The sequence below is a fragment of the Protomyctophum parallelum genome (assembly GCF_964188405.1).
Source record: "Protomyctophum parallelum genome assembly, chromosome: 7".
Lineage (NCBI taxonomy): Eukaryota > Metazoa > Chordata > Actinopteri > Myctophiformes > Myctophidae > Protomyctophum > Protomyctophum parallelum.
Window position 1 is genome coordinate 22,750,546 of NC_139705.1, and position 18,250 is coordinate 22,768,795.

Here is an 18,250-nt window from a genome sequence, read left to right on the forward strand (position 1 = left end):
TTTTGTTTTGTTTGAGGCTGATGCTTTGGAATAATTTGCTCTGTATATTGACTATTTGATCAATATACATCACATTGAGATTCTTGCCTTTTTGTGAATACTCAAAGAAAGTTGTGTCTATACTAACAGTGCTGAGAAAATACTTTGGAGCCTATAGCAATGAATGGTTGCTGTGGTTGATACTCGCCTTTTTCCTAATCGTGGATAGTTTTATTCCTTCACTTGCTGATGCATGGATTGTCCTTTCCATGGATTACCCCCTTTGCGCGAAGCTGAAGCGTGGTTTAGGTAGTTTCATGTTGTTGGGATTCGCTTCCTGGCTCGGCAACAAGAAACTGCCTTGATTACGTCAGTTCGTCTTCATCAAGGGCACAATTTCCGTTGAATTACACCCTAGGCACCGAAGTCGCCGCAAATGGCATTGTAAATGAACTGAACTGCAATGGCTGGGACAGAGACGTTTTCTTCTTTGCTCTTATTTTGTGGCGGGCTGTAAAATGTACTTAGGCTCTCAGAAGGAGAATAGGTTGTAAACAACATGGGGCAAACTCTAGTCTGCGTTATATCGCCTCATCATGCTGGCTTCTTCTGGTTAGGTTTCCGTGGTTTCACCTGTAATATGACATTTAAACGTAAGACTATATGACTAATGGTTGTTGGATGGATGGATACATGATGGAAAGAGACAGACACATACATAGATTGATAGATGCAGACAAAGATACAAAGATATACAGGTAGATATAGCCCATGTCTGTTTTGATGTCTATTTTCGTTTGGAAACGGCAAAATAATAAATAAATGTCTGACATTTCCAATTATCTTGATGGATTATCAAACCATGATGTCAGTCAAATAATGGCCTATATATAATAGCCTTATAATTGGACATGCGTTCCAGACCATGGTCCTGCAGGTTATTTGTCTTTGTTTTTGTGATTGTGTGATCGTATACGAAATCTATACCCGTGTACGAAAAACGATGTTGCATGCATGTTTGTGTGGTGAAAAGTTTGTTAATTTTCATTAGGGATTTTCTAAAAGAAACATAATTTCATTAGCCATAATCTAAAACAAAATACGCTGTTTTGTGCAGGTTTTCGCCTAGACTTCACTACCCTGCATGGGTTTCTAACCCGCATTATTCATGTATTGACTTAAGCCTCAATATTCAGTTTAATATATATTTCCTGTATTATTTACCTTGCTTCATGGCAAAGTATACGTTTGTATTTAAGCGTCATAAGAGCTACCCCCGGGCCTGTATACCGTTTTATGGACATCCGCGCCATGCACATTTTAGATAGAATTCTCATTCAGTTAGCCTAATTTAGAGTTGATTAAAGTATGACAATGTTGAGGTTTTATAATTTAAGGATTATATTGAAACTTTTCAATCATCAGGTTTGGTAACTTCGACTGTGAGTGACTTGCAAAGGCGATATTGCAAAAATTGTGTGCATGCAATCTACATGCAAATCAGCATGTGCTGATTTAATCACTTATATGCCAATAATGTGTGTATTTCATTTCAAAGTCACTTTAAAGTCCAAGGCAGCTTGACATATTGCACTCTCTTGAAGGCTGTTTCATCGTGTGTGTGTGTGTGTGTGTGTGTGTGTGTGTGTGTGTGTGTGTGTGTGTGTGTGTGTGTGTGTGTGTGTGTGTGTGTGTGTGTGTGTGTGTGTGTGTGTGTGTGTGTGTGTGTTTATTTATATATTTACATGCATATACACACACGTTAGCCTATATAGTTCAATGTTTTGTGACTTGCAAGGACAACCACAGTGCAATTTCTAAGGGTGTCCGGTGTTTATACTGCTCGCCATTTCCCCTTGTTTTCTCAGCCCCCTCCTTTGGCGGCAGTGCAACTGGAAGAGACAGTCTGGAATCCAAAGTCACTTTCATTCAGCTGCAGTGAATGGGTGTCTTCCCTGGAATGCACCCCTGACAAAGACTTTACAGCACTGGAAACAGCCCACAGCACAGAATGCTGTGGCTGCACAAATTCACCCTAAAACCATATACACATAAAAGCCATTTATTTCACTTGTGTAGTGGTGCACGCGAACTTACGCCTTTTAGACAGCTCGTCTTCTCTTTGGGTGCAGTTCAGAATTTGTTGTAGCCTACTGCTCTGCTGCCCATTGGCACGACCAGACATGAACCAAATTAGTTGTGTATAGCATTTTCAGTGGCAAAACCACAGCATGCTGCAGATAATATGACTATATGAGCATCAGTTCTTTCTTTCTTTCTTTCTTTCTTTCTTTCGTAAAGGACCATGCACAATATTAAAAATGAATGCTGCCATTTGAGATTTAGCACCATAATTTCCACCTGCAGTCCCCGTGCCGCGCAATCCTCCTCAATAATAGCCTATTGTCTTATTCTAGCCTATTGGCTAGAACACAAACACGTACAAGTCCATGTAGCCTACATTTGGGCGATATGAAGATGTAGAAAGTCATGAAATGATACCAATATTTACATACGGTAGAACACAAGTGACTTCCCGCCAAAGTGGTTTTAATATTCCACTTTAAAGTGTGTTGATTGACTGGCGCGCAAATGAAAGGATCCTTTCCAAGGCCTGTCAACGAGCATTCGTAATTAGAGTAAATAAGAAATGTCTTTATGTTGTTTTCAGAGGCAGTAAATCATCTATATATATCTGGGCTATTTACCGTTAAGGCGGTATAACTTGTATTTTCTGTACATTTTCGAGAAACCGTTTAGAAAATGTCACGTATATATGCCATCGTCTAGCCTACACCCACAGCTACAAAGCTGTATTTGCTGTTGCTTTCGCCCTCTAAAAATAGTTTACCAGACATCTTTAGATAAGCTATTAATAAAGATTGCTTTGGCCAAGTTGTCGACTATAACCACATCAAAACAAGCATTTTTGGGAAACTTGCTCACTAAATTAGCTTAATTGCATGGATCTATTTTTTATTTATTTATTATTTTGCGTGTAGCCAACGCTATTGTCCACTCATTGCAGGTGCGTGCCTACGCCATAAGCGCTTGATTCCAAATTAGCTCACTAAATTAGCTTAATTGGAACAATTATTTGTATTATTTTGCGTGTTAGCCAACGCTATTGTCCAGTTGTGAAGTGTGTGTGTGTGTGTGTGTGTGTGTGTGTGTGTGTGTGTGTGTGTGTGTGTGTGTGTGTGTGTGTGTGTGTGTGTGTGTGTGTGTGTGTGTGTGTGTGTGTGTGTGTGTGTGTGTGTGTGTGTGTGTGCGCGCGTTGCACAGAGTTGCACATTGAGTTCAATGTTAGCAAAATGAAGAATATAGCCTATACCTTCATGATTTCAGCACGATTCTAAATCAGTGTCTCTTCCTTGATTATAGTCTTCCAAGCCAGTGTTTGCACTGACACCTATATATATATATACATCACTGATTATGATGCTAAACAATATAGCATATGTCGGAAAACAAATGAATCCTCTGCTTATGGATGCGAATGCGTGTATGAACTAATTATTGGGCAATATGTTACTCACAGGTAGTGTTGTATGGGTGCCACCATTGTAAACATTGAACAGCGAGATTGTATCCATCATGGGCTACAACTGCTGCAATACAACCATATATGCCTATATATTTTACGCATTCAGAATATTTGGTGTTCTGGCGACCATGCAGAAAGTGAATAAATGCCCAAAGATTGGTGTATTCTGCTGCTATAGGTATATTACCAATATAGTGCGCTTTATGCACTTTATCTGCTATATATATATGCAGAGGTTTTAATGCCCTCTTCTGCGTTTAATGCAAGACCCTTAAACCCTTGTGCGGTTATTTCCAACAACTTGTCCATACCGTTCCGCACAAAATACGCCGAACCATTATACAGCTGTGAATAAGTATCTTTACCACAAACCTCCAATGATTGGAGGTTTGTGGTAAAGATACTTACAGCCATTGGAGTCCAATGGCTGTATGGTTTAAAGCAAATATACATATAGGCCTATGGCAGCTTTAAAAGGACATGTAGCCTATATGCTTCTGTCGCAAAACATAAAATAAATGAGAAATAAGTAAATCCATGCACTTAGCCTAAATTGGAATATGCCTTTGTATAGTCAAAATTTGACTGCACATTTATCGCCAATTAAGTAATAATGAATTCCAAGACCATGTAATTTTGCGACCGTTTGAGTTTGTGACAGTTATTTGAGATTCAGATGTATTATATTTTTTTACAGATGTGTGTTGCTCTTCATGGCTATGCTAATGATAAGATTAATAAACCTTATCAATAATCATACTAAACTATAATAGACCTTTTTCCCAACACATTATTTTGACGTTTTTGACATGAACCCATGTAAAACATAGCTATATACATGCACCTACTTATTTTTCTGTGTTTACGAGCGATATCGGACCAACCAGGCTGAGGTTGGAGACCAAACATGCACGCACTGACGCACAGCATCGTTTATAAACCGTGATTTGTTGTTGACTATAACTATATAATTGATCATGAACAGGCGTAAAAAGTCCAAACTTTGGACTCCAAAGTGAAATTAAATAGAAAATGTATTAATTATTTATCTTGTGTCTTTGCGAACCTATGCGTGTGTTAGACTACTTTCGTCCGTGAACACGGGGGCGTTAAGAGAGATGGATATTCAAGGATAAAAAAAAGGAAAATGCCATTGTAATATGTTTTATTGTAAAACAATAAGCATGGGCAAACAAACGTTAAACATAGTGTCTGTACAAATGATCAATTTGATCACATTCACTGTCACATAATAGGCTACATCTCAAATAAATAAGTACAATTATGAGACAATGTAATAGATGTTGTTATTGTACAACATGTATATAAAATAACAGTTGCAGTAATATAACAGATATTATCATCACAAATGACCACCATGCCTATGGACTGTGTGGCTTGGACATATAAGCTATAGGCTACGTCCAGTATACAATGCTACGTCCACGTCCACGAGAAATACCCAATTCTGAAATAGCCTAAACAAAGTCAAGCTATGCCAAATAAAGCTATATCTGTGTTATACCTACCTATACCCATGTGTTGACTATTTTTGGGAGTACATTTTTCCAAAAGCCTGCTTCATAATCCATCAGGGAATAGTTTTTTACTGCTGTGGTATAGCTAGTAAGTAGGTTAAGGTCTGTCGTCTGGGCGTTTAGATTTCATGGTTGAATCTGAACTCAGCCATGCTGACAAACATCACATGTAGGCTATAGGCTATAATGCACATGAGATTATATTCTTTCGATTTCTGGAACAACTATTGCGTTATTCACCTGTGTGATCGACTTAACAAAAGCATAGTAATTCCTCACTTTGAGAATTTAGCTCAACATAATAGTCTAATTACAAACATCACGTGATCTTCAGGGCATGGCCGTGACAGCGAGCTAGTAGACATTGTGCATATAGACAGTAGGGGGAAACAGAGCTTATCCATAAAACGAGTCATGTCTTTTTGTATTTGGGCTACTTAAGTTCCTCAGAGCAATGCAAGAAAACGGTAAACAAATGTTAGGATAAAACTCTCACTGGCGCCAGACGACTATATGGTCCTATTTTAGAGGCGTGGACACACAACACCAAGGGCTTATTGGTTTGTGCAAACTAAGGTTTGTACAAACAACTAGCAAAGAACTGGTTTTGTATATGGTTTTGTATATTGATCTGCAAGACAAGATCAATAGGTTATGGTTTCGACATATGCTTGGGTCTATATGCATCATGCTATATCAACTGTACTCGCCCTGTTCTGCAGTCGCTTTCTTTTACGTGCATGCAGTCCATAAATGGTTACATTTAGATCAGAAAAAAATGTCTCATATTTGGTTTAATGTTCCCGGGGCCCATGGTGACGTGCTTGTACATGTATAGGCTACTTTGTTATAACTTGTTTGCTTGGTGACGCGGATAGCCTCTGCGCAGTGCAGTATATTTCAATGTAGGCTACAGTAGTCCGTAAGTTTTGTTTGAACCGAACCTATATATACAATTAACTCTTGCTATTAGATGCAACAGTATACCATCATTCCTGTTATGAAAGCCCTCGTCTACTTAGCCCTTTAACGAACCTTTTTACCTCCTCTCCTCTCCGCAGTATATATATATAGTCTCATCTTCATGCGTATTCCTGTTTGATAGGACTTGTTTCACATGCACAGTGTTGGTTTTATGTTGAACTAGGAACTCAACTGCACTCTTATTAACGACACGTTTATGAACAATCAAATGGTCCTCGTAAAAATTTATTGAAGGACATAAAAACATGCACGGTCACTATAGCCGAATATAGCCGGTGTAGCGGGCAAGTTTTCAAGAATTTGAATCCCTGCACTCCCATCTTCACAAATTCTATTTTGGAAATATTTGGTCAATTGCTTATAGCTGTAACAGTGCTAACTTTAGTTTTGGTGTATTCTATGTCCGATGTTAAGCTGCTAGTCTCTGTAGCCTGCTGGCTCGTCCCTTTTTGCATGAACTCAAAGAGCCACTATATCAACAAATTACACAGCGACGAGATATATTCCTCGCTTAATCAAATGTACAGACGAACTCTGTAAACTATTTTAATAAATTGTGCAAGCTGTAACATCCAGTGCATTAAAATGGGTTACGGTAGATTTTGCCAGACAGAGATTGATTACACCATCAAATAGTGCCTTGAGAGATTTGGGACCTAGGCTACTCTGCGTAGGTTTGTGATGCGACGAGACAAATAGCTAACACGAGTGCTACACAAAGTATATATCCTGCACACGCGGACAGATTATTGTTGGATTTGGAATTTACCTCTAATATGTCCGAAGAAAAAGCAAAGGAGCATATTCATTAATCCGATTCATGAGCTTTGGTATCCCAGGATAACTCGCGCATTGATCCACTGTACAATTTTTGTGGGGGTAAATATAATCACGTGTTGGCGAGGCAGCCAATAGCAGCCAGGCAAGCGTTGAGAAATAATTACCTGCCTTGATTGTTCTATGGGTAGATAAAAAAGTACACATACACTCCATATAATAATCGGATGCATGTAAAAGAGTCAGGAGGCTTCGACATGTCGACCACGGGTCCCATAAGTAATTATTATGTGGACTCTTTGATCAACCATGAAAACGAGGATGTCCTTGCGACTCGATTTTCGGCGCCTGGTTCGCACCCCACTGGCCCTCGTCCGACGTCCCTGGTACCGGAGTGTGTTGGTGTCGACTACCCGTCCTGCAGCTTCGCACCGAAGCCACCCGTTTTCTCTACCTCTTGGGCCCCTGTACACTCCCAGTCCTCTGTGGTTTACCATCCATACAGTCACCAACCTCATTTAGGCACAGACTCGAGGTATATGCGGTCATGGCTGGAGCCGATATCTGGTGCTATGCCCTTCCATGGCTATCCGGCGAGCGGCAGGCACTATGGTCTAAAGCCTGAAGCCTTCCAGGAGCACAGAGCCGGCGAATGTATCGCCTCCAACGGACGCACCTACACGGATTATCTTTACTGCTCATCCGCTGACATACGAGACAAGACGCCGCAGAATATCTCTTCTCCCGAGTCGGAGCTCCAGGCTTCAGCGAAACATAAAGACGAGAAGCCAGAGCTAGACCCGAGTAAGTTCAAGCCCTTGTTCTTTTACAACCGTGTAAGAAGTTAGATGCAGGCTTTCTGTTAATTGCATTTGCTTAAAAGGATATTCCAACGTGTTCCATGAAATTAGATTATATCTTTCTCATCCCCCTTTCCGTTCTCAACTGAATCGCCTTTACTAGAGGGCTAGCTTTAGGAACTATAAAAGACAAACGCTAGTAGGCTACTAAAGGGCTATAAAACGAGCAGGGTTGTAAACATGGACTCGGGAAAAAAAAACTATAGCCTATACGACGGCTGTGCATTTGTTGGACTATAGTAGCCTATCATCTCCATTGTCCAAATCATACGAATTAGATTTTCAATATAAGAACTAGCATTAATATCAATCAATAAACGTCTTGTGGTTTTATTTTACGATCATAGTGTTGACCTTCCTGCCTTTTTGTCACATCAGTGTATAGGAGGATTATTACGACCTCAGAGTCACTGCTTTCTCACAGCGGGTCCGTCCATGCAGTGACATACTCCCACAATATCCCCTTTGAAGATCAGTGGTGGAATATAGATTGCACACACATGTAATGAAAATGTGATTAATAAAAGATAAGGCTGCGCCATATTGCCATATGCGCAATGGAGTCGTCTGGAGCCTTAATATGACTCCACCACTCCAAAACAAATTCATATGACTCCCAAACAACTTTAGGAATGTTAGAGACATATTCTAGGACTTTCACCACGGACCTGTAAAGGCTTGAACCACAGGCCGTTTTATGGGCCAATAAACTGAATAAGCGCATTGAGTATTTTACGACGGTGTTACTCAGAAGTTAGGGGGACAGAGAGGAATGGCCAGCTCAGGCCTAGACATATATGCTTCCCCAAAGTGAACCACGTTGCTTGGCTTTAGCAATACACGTTGAATTTCCACAGGATTTGACTTTGTGTTCAATGGGCCTGTGTGAATTTGGGCACCATTTGATGCATGGGGTCCCTCAGCTGCTGTTTTGGTCCTGAAGGCTCTGCATTCATATGGTGCATTGTACATTTATTTCAAATTTGAATGTGCTGACATAATAATTGATTATCAATTTTGTTGATTTGCAGACAACCCAGTGGCAAATTGGATACACGCACGCTCCACAAGGAAGAAGCGCTGTCCGTACACAAAGTACCAGACTCTGGAACTCGAAAAGGAGTTTTTGTTCAATATGTACCTTACCAGAGACCGCCGATACGAGGTCGCCAGGGTCCTGAATCTGACGGAGAGACAGGTCAAAATCTGGTTTCAGAACCGACGTATGAAGATGAAGAAAATGAACAAAGAAAAGCTCGACAACAGCAATAAAGAACAATAATGTCCGTCTATATTCACCAATGGACTCACTCCAATTCAGCAAACTATATACTAATAACCACTAGTATCACATGGACAACACAGATATACCAAAACACATGATGGCCCCTTTCTCCATATTTATCACTTTGTTGGATTTTGTATTAACCTTAACTTCAAGACTATTTGATGCTGAATATATTGTTTTTCCAGTGCACCTTTCTGTGTCCAGCTTTAGAAGAAGAAAAAAAGTTATATGCGGAGAGAATACATTCTGCTCTTATACTTTGATAGGTTTATGATTATATGTTTTTCTTAAGGCAAATTATACAAATGCAGACTTTGGATAATAATGTAAACTGTCCAAGGATAAGGGAGATAATACTTGAATTATTTTTGAAATTCATTTGCCCATAATTTATGATGTCCGTGTGAATGTTTCGTTTATGTATGTTTTCTTTCCACGTTGTTGTGCAGGTGCAGTAGGCCTATATTTTGTACAGAAACCAAACATCTGCGAGCTTGTATGTCTTTGTGTTTTTGTGATAGTCGTCGGTATATCCTACTATTTGTGCATCTCTCATTCTTTTGACTGCAGTCTCCTGCGAATTTAATTATCAAGTGTAGATATAGGCCTCTTCAAAAATATATACAAACGTATTCACGAAACATGTGTTTTTTGTATTTATTATCCATTCAAGTGATAACATCAAATATACTGCCGACCAACCGCATTTTTGTTTTATTAAGGAAATGGGTTTGTATAGTGGCCTTCCATATTGAGCCTCTTCCAACATCAACAAAGGGATTATATTTTCATGATCAAAGAACTGTAATGCAGCGAAATTACCAACTCGCAGACACGTCATAGATATAGGAAACATATGGTTATAGTTCCTTAATTAAATGTCTATAGGAAACATTTGTTTTGAAAAAAGAACGTTAGGCTAGTCCAAGTACAAGTTGCTACATTTGAAAATAGGTCAAAAGCTTATGTATAAACATAGCTGATGATTCAAGAAGACATTTTCTTTTTATAATACTATAGCTTAAACTACCAGCCCATTTATTAATTTATTTTGTTTTTGAAACGCGCTATATGCTATTTGGCACCCTTAAATGCAAATAGACATGCAAATATGCAGCTAATAGACTTCCAATCGTTTTGCGAATTAGCCTCTATTGAATAAAACATGCATAGTTTTGTAATACACAACTGTTACACAATAGGTCTGTAATAAAATATTATACATGCAAATGTCACGATCTCCTGTAAGTATTCTTTCTGACTTTGGTGTAGTAGGCTACGAGTGAAAGAAAATATGAAGTCTATATACCATCGATGTGATCGTATGGTGATATTTTGTGAGTGCGCACTCGGCCAGTTTACATAACCCACTGGCAGGAGAGCATTTTGAGTGAAATTAACATGCCAATTTATCTAATAGTATAGTATGCCAATAAGGCCATATACGCATTAAATGCATTGGGTCAAGCTTATGTATTTTGATATATTGTGAAATAAGCTTAGTTTTTAACGAGAGACAAATTCCCATGTCTGGCATTTGTTTCCTGGGATAGGCCTAAATTACCTTTTTGTGGTGTCAAACAATACGGACAGGATGCTGTAATTTCAAAGCCCAATCCAGTGCATTTCCGCACAGCTAAGGAAAAAATGCTAGTTTTACAGCCCTGTTGGAGCGCGGCTGTTTGTCTCAAATGCAGACCAACAAAGCAAACTCGACTAACTGGCTAGACGTCTGGGCTAAATTACTTTATGGTTTTAATGGACGGTGGTGGTGGACTCGTTCAAAGGAGAGCCATACGCTTCGTTCAGCCAGTTATGCCTGCTGGCCATTGGCAACCCCCCTTGGATGTCATCACGTGAGAGGTATTGGGTATTATATCAGCATATAAACAATTAGATGAAAACGTCAATAGTTGTTGTGTCTTGTGTATTTAAAAGTACTCTGCTACTCAACACCAAATAGTCGCCCAAGAAAAGGAAAGACTATCAACATATCCGTTAAATGAATTAAAAAAGGCCTCGTTTTCTATTTGCTTTTGGTGTGTCGTATTAGGTTATATTTCCATATACTGCAAAATGCCGTGTGGCAGACTGGCAGTGCTTTAGTTCGATTTGCGTAATGAAATATTTAGACTATAGCCTATATATGGAGATTGTCATGATATGAAATGTGTTTGCATTATACTCCTGTGTATAATTTGTGGATGGGGTTTGTTGTAGTTACTGATACATCTGAACACTAGATGACGCTGTTGTTCCACTCTTTGGGCTATAACCCCTGGACTCCTGAATGGCCAAACACGCTCTGTGGCTTGGGTAAAAAATGAGGAGTAGCCTTATCGATGACAAAATGACAGATATGGTCACTCACCACGTTTTGTGTCAAGTACAGTTCGATGATGAAGTGAATAACCATGGCTATTTCAGTTGGGAACAAATGGGGTTTCCGTTGACCCTTTTTTATTTAATGGTGACTTACTGGCCCTATTACGATTATTTGTTAGACTCATGGTGACAATTTCAGTTTTAGAAACTTTCCAACATACATTGTTGTGAATGTATAGATCAAGCAGGTAAGTGCATGGTCTTGCTGCTGCATAGTAGCCTATACCTACAGCACTGTATGCCTTTGGCTACGTGCGTTGAAATGTTTGGCTCAAGTACACTCTGTAACACAGTAATTGGCAGTTCTCTTTTTTACGTGGGGACATAGTTGAGTCAATGTGTTTAAATTAATTGCAACTATAGGCTACAACAACATGAACGCACAGAAACTATACGTATTTTCAGACCGAATTGTAATACATTGTATGTACAATAGCAACAATAGGCCTAATGGCAGCAGCAGCAGCACTGCAGTCAGAAAAACAACACCATCCACTGTATACACTTTAGTACTATTTCATAATTTATTATAGTAGTTGTGGTAGAACATTCAGTCAGAAAAACATTATCATTATTATTATTATTAAGTGACAGTAGCATAATAATAATAATAATAATAACAATAATAATAATAATAATAATAATAATAATAATAATAATAATAATAATAATAATAATAATAATAATAATAATCATAATAAATAAATGACAGAAGTTACAACAGTAGCTGTAACGAATATTCTAGGCTACTATGATTTACACATAATATGATATGATTTTTAGGGTTATCACGACCATAACAGGGCGATGAAAACATGCGGATTGTTGCGATAATGGCAGTTGCATTGAGGCATATATGCTGTGACTGCTGTTGCATGTGAATGTCAGGGACAGATATAAGCTTACAAACTTGCAAAGACGTGTAACAATGGCAGTTCAATCTGCATATTTATAGAGTGTGAAAAGTCTATAAATTTGCTTACTGGGCCTTTCATATTTTACGATGATGTATAAAAATCGTCAGCAAACGCCACACAAACCACACTGGTATTGGGAAGAGGCCTACAGCCGGCTGAGCTATAAGAACATGTCCGTCGGTATAACTAAACACCCAAGTAAAATTTTATGAACTCCACCACGTGGGAGATTTACTACGTTTCCCTCGTAGGTTTTTACGGGGTCAGTAAGTGGCAGCTAGTATTCATAGGTCGTGTTTATATTTGCATGTGACGGTGTTTTACAACGCACGGTGCAAGTGTCTCGGCGTTGGTCATTGCTCGATTACGACGTCTAGAGTGTTTTGCCTCTGTATTCTACAGTACATCATATAGTCTAGGGTTTGCATGCGTTTGCCATGCCCCTGTTCTTTATTGTCTTTTTTGTGTTGACATTGTGCATGGTCTTGATGACCCCAAATGCTATATAAAGCCCTAAATGCTCACAATGGGTCAAACCTAACATTTAATATATTAGTCCTTTATTAGGCCATCCCATTAGCTCTATGCCAATTCTAATGACTAAACCGCATGCACTTTTTATATAGATACATATACTGGATTTCCTACAAAAAAACACCAAATTTTAGACACAGCCATATGAGTTAAAGCTATTTCACAACTCCATGGTTTGTGGCAGAGCTATTTCCTACCGTTGTGTGTGTGTGTGTGTGTGTGTGTGTGTGTGTGTGTGTGTGTGTGTGTGTGTGTGTGTGTGTGTGTGTGTGTGTGTGTGTGTGTGTGTGTGTGTGTGTGTGTGTGTGTTGTAACAAACGTAGCATTTATAAGATGTTATAGTCTCTATAATGTTCTGCTTATGATCGCAGGTCTTCTCAAGGTGTATACAGGCCTACGCGTGACCGTTCGTGGAGAGATGAAGGGAGGGGGTACTGGGAGGGGGTGTTGTAGTGGGGGTGGTTGGGTAGGAAGCTACAAAAAAAAAAGAAAGAAAAGAGAAGCTCCCGTGACTGTGCCGGTGGAGCAAGCCAGCTTTAATCTAAGCTAACACACATCCAAAGCACATGCCACGAGCCGGGTTTGAGCCTGCAAACGCCGAAAACACTGACGACTGTGAGAGAAATTCGATGAGCACGTCTGAGAGAGACTGAGCTGCCGTATATTGTCCAAAGGGGCAGCGTTTCTCCTAGTTCCGGTTTGTCTGTGCCTGTGCTGTGTGCGAGTTGTGGGACCTAAACAAAAGGCTGCCATCACCCTAAAGGAGATAGGCTATTTTTGACTGCGAGAGAGCCGTCTGTTTGATGCAAACCAAACATGAGCTCCTATTTTGTTAACCCTCTTTTTTCCAAGTACAAAGGCGGCGAATCGCTGGAACCAACTTACTACGACTGCAGGTTTCCACAAAGCGTTGCCCGTAGCCACACGCTGGTGTACGGACCCGGAGCTACCGCACCGGGCTTTCAACACCCGTCCCATCATGTGCAGGACTTTTTTCACCACGGGACCACGGGAATCTCCAATCCTGGATACCAGCAAAACCCCTGCGCTTTGGCTTGCCACGGAGACGCGACGAAATTTTATGGATATGAAGCCCTTCCGAGGCAAACGCTTTATGGTACCCAGCAAGACGCAAGCCTCGCGCAATACCCAGACTGTAAATCGTCGAGCAGCTCTAACCCCGGAGACGGACAAGGCCACTTAAATCAAAACTCCTCTCCCAGTCTTATGTTTCCTTGGATGAGACCCCACGGTCAGAGTTATAGAATTATTTCGTATTCTTCGTGTGTTGCTGTTTCTCACGCGCGCATGTGAGTGTGTGTGTCTGTGTGCGTGCTTGAGTGTGTTTGTCCGTCATGTGTGTTGTATACGCCTGTGTGCACTCGTGTGTTCGTCACCGAGAAAAGAGAAATAAGTGTGGGAACGGGATAGGGGGTATAAAACCTTTATTGCACTTGTTATAGCCCACGACTGTGGAGCACATTGTCCTTAAAGGGACTGAATTGATGCTTTGCTCAAACACAGCGTTGTGGAACATAACTCATGGCACCAGCTCAGTCAATTATCGTTCTCATAAGATATTTCACAAATTTTAAATGCTATAGCAGTGGGGCGAACTCGACCGCGGCTTGAAACGAGGTATATTTCCACACATATCAGCAATCACACTGTAATGACAGATAGGTTATCCCAAAGCAACACAACATTCCCTGCTCATTTAGAAAGCGGGGTTAAAGGCTTTGAGGGGGATGTAAGCCATGCACAGGCCTAAAGACGAGGCTCAGATGCATATTGCTGTAAGTCATAACGACTCTGCAGATATTTACTTATTATTTTATGGGATCATTAGGTTACTGTACTGTAATGCCTGTGTAAAACACCTATAGGTCTCATTTATCTTACAGTATATGTGTTAGTCAGTCATGTGTATATAGTAGCTATACTTCATTTGTGGAGTGTTTGTAATTCCCTTGTATATAGAAATATTGTCAGAGGTAGGCAGATGTTTGTTTGCCTTCCCCTATCTCGCTGTTCAGTTCACTCTTTCTCTCTCTCGTATGTGTGTGTGTGTGTGTGTGTGTGTGTGTGTGTGTGTGTGTGTGTGTGTGTGTGTGTGTGTGTGTGTGTGTGTGTGTGTGTGTGTGTGTGTGTGTGTGTGAGAGAGAGAGACTGACACGTGTATGCGTGCGTGTATGTTTGTGTGCGTGTCTGCCTGTCAGAGAGAGAGCCTTATGCGAATATGAAAAAGTATTAAACATCTCCTTTACACACCCAGAGGGGTTTAAGCAAACATAATAGATATTTGAATCAATTTTATCAATTTTACATTTAGGCCTACACTCATGCGTGTAGGCCACGTTATAGTCGTGTATAGTTTTACGTGTGTTTAGGCCTATTGGCAGCCCATATTGTGGCCATAGTATCCAATAACCAATTGTGAGAGTAGGTTGACTGTTGATGTTGACTGGAACTCCGGTAAATACCTGGTAAATATCAAAATAAGTTAGGTTATGAGAACACGTGCATGTGAGGATCTGAGCTTCAGTTGGTGTCAGCCATTGTTTTCCTGCTGTTGGAGTGTGTTAGTAAATATTACTGCAGCAGTTTTCGCAAAAAAGCTTATCAATCCGCCCGAAAAAGCGAGAGTGACAGCAAGTTCAAATTTGCATTGAAAATTGACTATTTTATGGTGAAGAAAGGAGAAATGTAGAAATAAATGCCACGCATATTAGCCTACTGCCTATGGGGACCTGATCCTCATGATCACTCTATAAGCTAACCTCAAGCTTTATTTTATTCAAGCCCCAGGAAGACGGAACGGGAGGCAAACCTACAGCCGCTACCAAACTCTTGAACTGGAGAAGGAGTTTCTCTTCAACCCCTACCTGACGCGCAAAAGGCGGATCGAGGTGTCCCACGCCCTGAGTCTCACTGAGCGGCAGGTGAAGATTTGGTTTCAGAACAGGAGAATGAAGTGGAAAAAGGAGAACAACAAAGACAAGTTTCCGGGTCAGAGAGGGGAGGCTGAAGCCGAGGCCGAGGCCGAGGAAGAGGCCAACGAGGACGGTGAAGTGGAAGAGACGGAGGAGAAAGAAGCGGAAGAGAAAGAGGAACCCAAGGAGTGATTTTATGGTCTTTTTATGGTTATATGGCTGAAAAAAAAGAGAAAAAGAGGTCCCATAAACAGACGACGGGGTTTAGAAGGAGGCAAGAAGCGTCAACTTTATGACCACCCTTTCATTTAGTCAAGAGGGGACATGCAGGAATCCCATATTGCTAAACCATAATAGGCAAATGTATCCCTTTCTTTCTCACAATTATTCTGATAGGAATATGGTTAGCATTATTTGGATTTTCATAATAGGCTAACCACACACACACACACACACACACACACACACACACACACACACACACACACACACACACACACACACACACACACACACACACACACACACACACACACACACACACACACACACACGCACACTTAGCAATATTCTGTTTGATAGAATAACACCTTTGCCAAAATGATAATTTAGAACGCATGTAAAACGGGAAATGGCTCATTGAGTTGTAAAGATTTAGTTTTAATAATCTATCTAAAGAAGATACTGTTCTGACCGATTCTGACCCGTCATGTAAATAGATAATATAGCCTACATGTACAAAGAACATGGACCGTATTTTCAAAATAGCTGCCTTCCCGCTATTATTAGCGAAATGTAGGCCTAACCTTGTAGTAACTGAACACTATTTCAGCTGTTTCAATTCAGACAAGAATAGCATTGGCTAGCAGGTTCATGTATAAACAACAAATGTTTTGTTTATTTTGATAGTTACTATTATTGTTGTTCTTTTTCTTCAATTCCATTGTGAACGGCCAAGATAAAGATAGCCATTAGCTCCTCAGACATATTCTTTCTAGGATTTACCAGGGAAATGCAATCGTTTGAAATCCTTTGATGCTACCTAAACCTGGGGAAATTGCAATATAGAGATTTCTGAATATAGAGATTTCGTATGGTTTTGTTTGAAAGTGTTATCAACCTTATATTAAGTTATATATGTAGTATTTACCCAATATACAGTATACACTTGTTGAAGACAATTTGAGTCTTGGGAAGACAATTAGCTCAAAGCCAAGCAAACCGCGGCACTACCTAATTACAGAGCATTTGCCTTTTCAGAATTTTTATTCCAAACTTATGGCATTGCTCTGTTTTGATTGAAAGCTATTTCCCCAACAACTAAAACTGCCTATAGAAACGCACATGACCGTGTATGATAATATACCTGCTACAATTACAACGATTTTAAAGTAAGGACTTTTATTTTAATTGTGCTGGTGATATAGCGTAGTTGTTTTTGCACTGAATATAACCTTTATGTACGTCTTGTTATATATTGATGTTAACAGTATGCTCGTTTTCTGGTGTTTTCTCCTGTGAAAGACAGAATTGTGTGTCCCGCCATGGTTGTTGATGTAAAAATCACCAATAATAAACAAGATGGCTCACAATCACTTCTGTTTCTTTAGAGGAGATGTAGTGACTGAAAGGATCCGATTTTAACACAAATAAAAGAGCACTGGAGCACACATATATACGATCTATTAGGTTACTTATTAATATGGATCAGTGACCTATCGGTCTTATAGGCATGTATTAATAATTCATATTTAATCATATTTGCTTTCACATGCATGCTATATCAACAGAAATGTATATGTTACCTGAAGTTTCTTATTCTGCCTATATATGGCGACAGCACGGTTATGTTTTTAGTTGAGAGTGAGTTAGAAAGAACAAGATATTACATACAAAAACAAAACAATTGAGTTTTGTAACATAGCGACAGGGAACATTCACGTATTAGACGCACGAGAAGTAATTCTGAATGTAATTTTGAATTAAACTTTCAAATCAATGTTTTTATTAAAAGTAAGACATGTAGCGTCTGTGGGAGATGTCACCCTTTATGGAAACGCTTTGAATCCGACATTATCTCGGCATGCAGTATTCTCCAAAGGCTACGCTTTTTTATGATTCATGCACTTAATAAGATAGTTCCTCGCTTCAGGGAGGATATGAACCATTCTTTAATGACTCACAGGGTGAAGAGCGTCTGGTTTGAGGTCACAGGAGTGGCGTGTTTTCATAACAACAGGGCAGTGTTACAAAATGGGACTCTATATCCATGCTATACATATAGGCACGGTGTTTGCGTGCAGACAGAGTCGAACGGTGTTTCTACTTCCATGCATCAAGCCCTTGAAATGAAAGCAGCAGGCCAAGTGTGGTTAGCTCCCTCCCGCACCTTGTCCTTGTCACGTCAAATCCAATCTGTAATGCACTCAGAGTCAGACAGTCAAAGGCACGAAGGCCGGACTGTTTGTTTGCATGGTATGAGGAGGATATAAGAGAATCCCCATATTT

At 39.9% G+C, this 18,250-nt stretch overlaps 3 protein-coding genes across 4 annotated transcripts in view; all 3 read left to right on the forward strand.

Annotated features, from left to right (window-relative positions):
- Window positions 1–18,250, forward strand: part of LOC310861704 (homeobox protein Hox-C10a-like) — a 69,180-nt gene that overhangs the window by 6,215 nt on the left and 44,715 nt on the right. The gene's annotated exons all lie outside the window — the stretch shown is intronic.
- On the forward strand, window positions 6,743–10,192 carry hoxc9a (homeobox C9a). Its single transcript, XM_083769289.1, has 2 exons — window positions 6,743–7,629; window positions 8,717–10,192. Exons 1-2 carry the CDS (start codon window positions 7,053–7,055, stop codon window positions 8,965–8,967), a joined length of 828 nt encoding a protein of 275 aa, XP_083625415.1. The 5' UTR covers window positions 6,743–7,052; the 3' UTR covers window positions 8,968–10,192.
- Window positions 13,339–17,417, forward strand: hoxc8a (homeobox C8a). Of its 2 annotated transcripts, none has more exons than XM_083769292.1 (2): window positions 13,339–14,061; window positions 15,612–17,417. In XM_083769292.1, the coding sequence occupies exons 1-2, from the start codon at window positions 13,626–13,628 to the stop codon at window positions 15,932–15,934; spliced, it is 759 nt and encodes a 252-aa protein (XP_083625418.1). In that variant the 5' UTR covers window positions 13,339–13,625; the 3' UTR covers window positions 15,935–17,417. The 2 variants fall into 2 exon arrangements, with proteins under 2 accessions (XP_083625418.1, XP_083625419.1); XM_083769293.1 differs by having other exon boundaries at window positions 15,618–17,417.

Excerpts from the sequence above, each read along its gene's own strand:
- hoxc9a (XM_083769289.1), top strand. The coding sequence starts at position 7,053 with ATGCATGTAAAAGAGTCAGGAGGCTTCGACATGTCGACCACGGGTCCC. Across the intron at positions 7,630-8,716 it reads GAAGCCAGAGCTAGACCCGA|ACAACCCAGTGGCAAATTGG; the intron begins GTAAGTTCAAGC and ends GTTGATTTGCAG.
- hoxc8a (XM_083769292.1), top strand. The coding sequence starts at position 13,626 with ATGAGCTCCTATTTTGTTAACCCTCTTTTTTCCAAGTACAAAGGCGGC. Across the intron at positions 14,062-15,611 it reads TCCTTGGATGAGACCCCACG|CCCCAGGAAGACGGAACGGG; the intron begins GTCAGAGTTATA and ends ATTTTATTCAAG.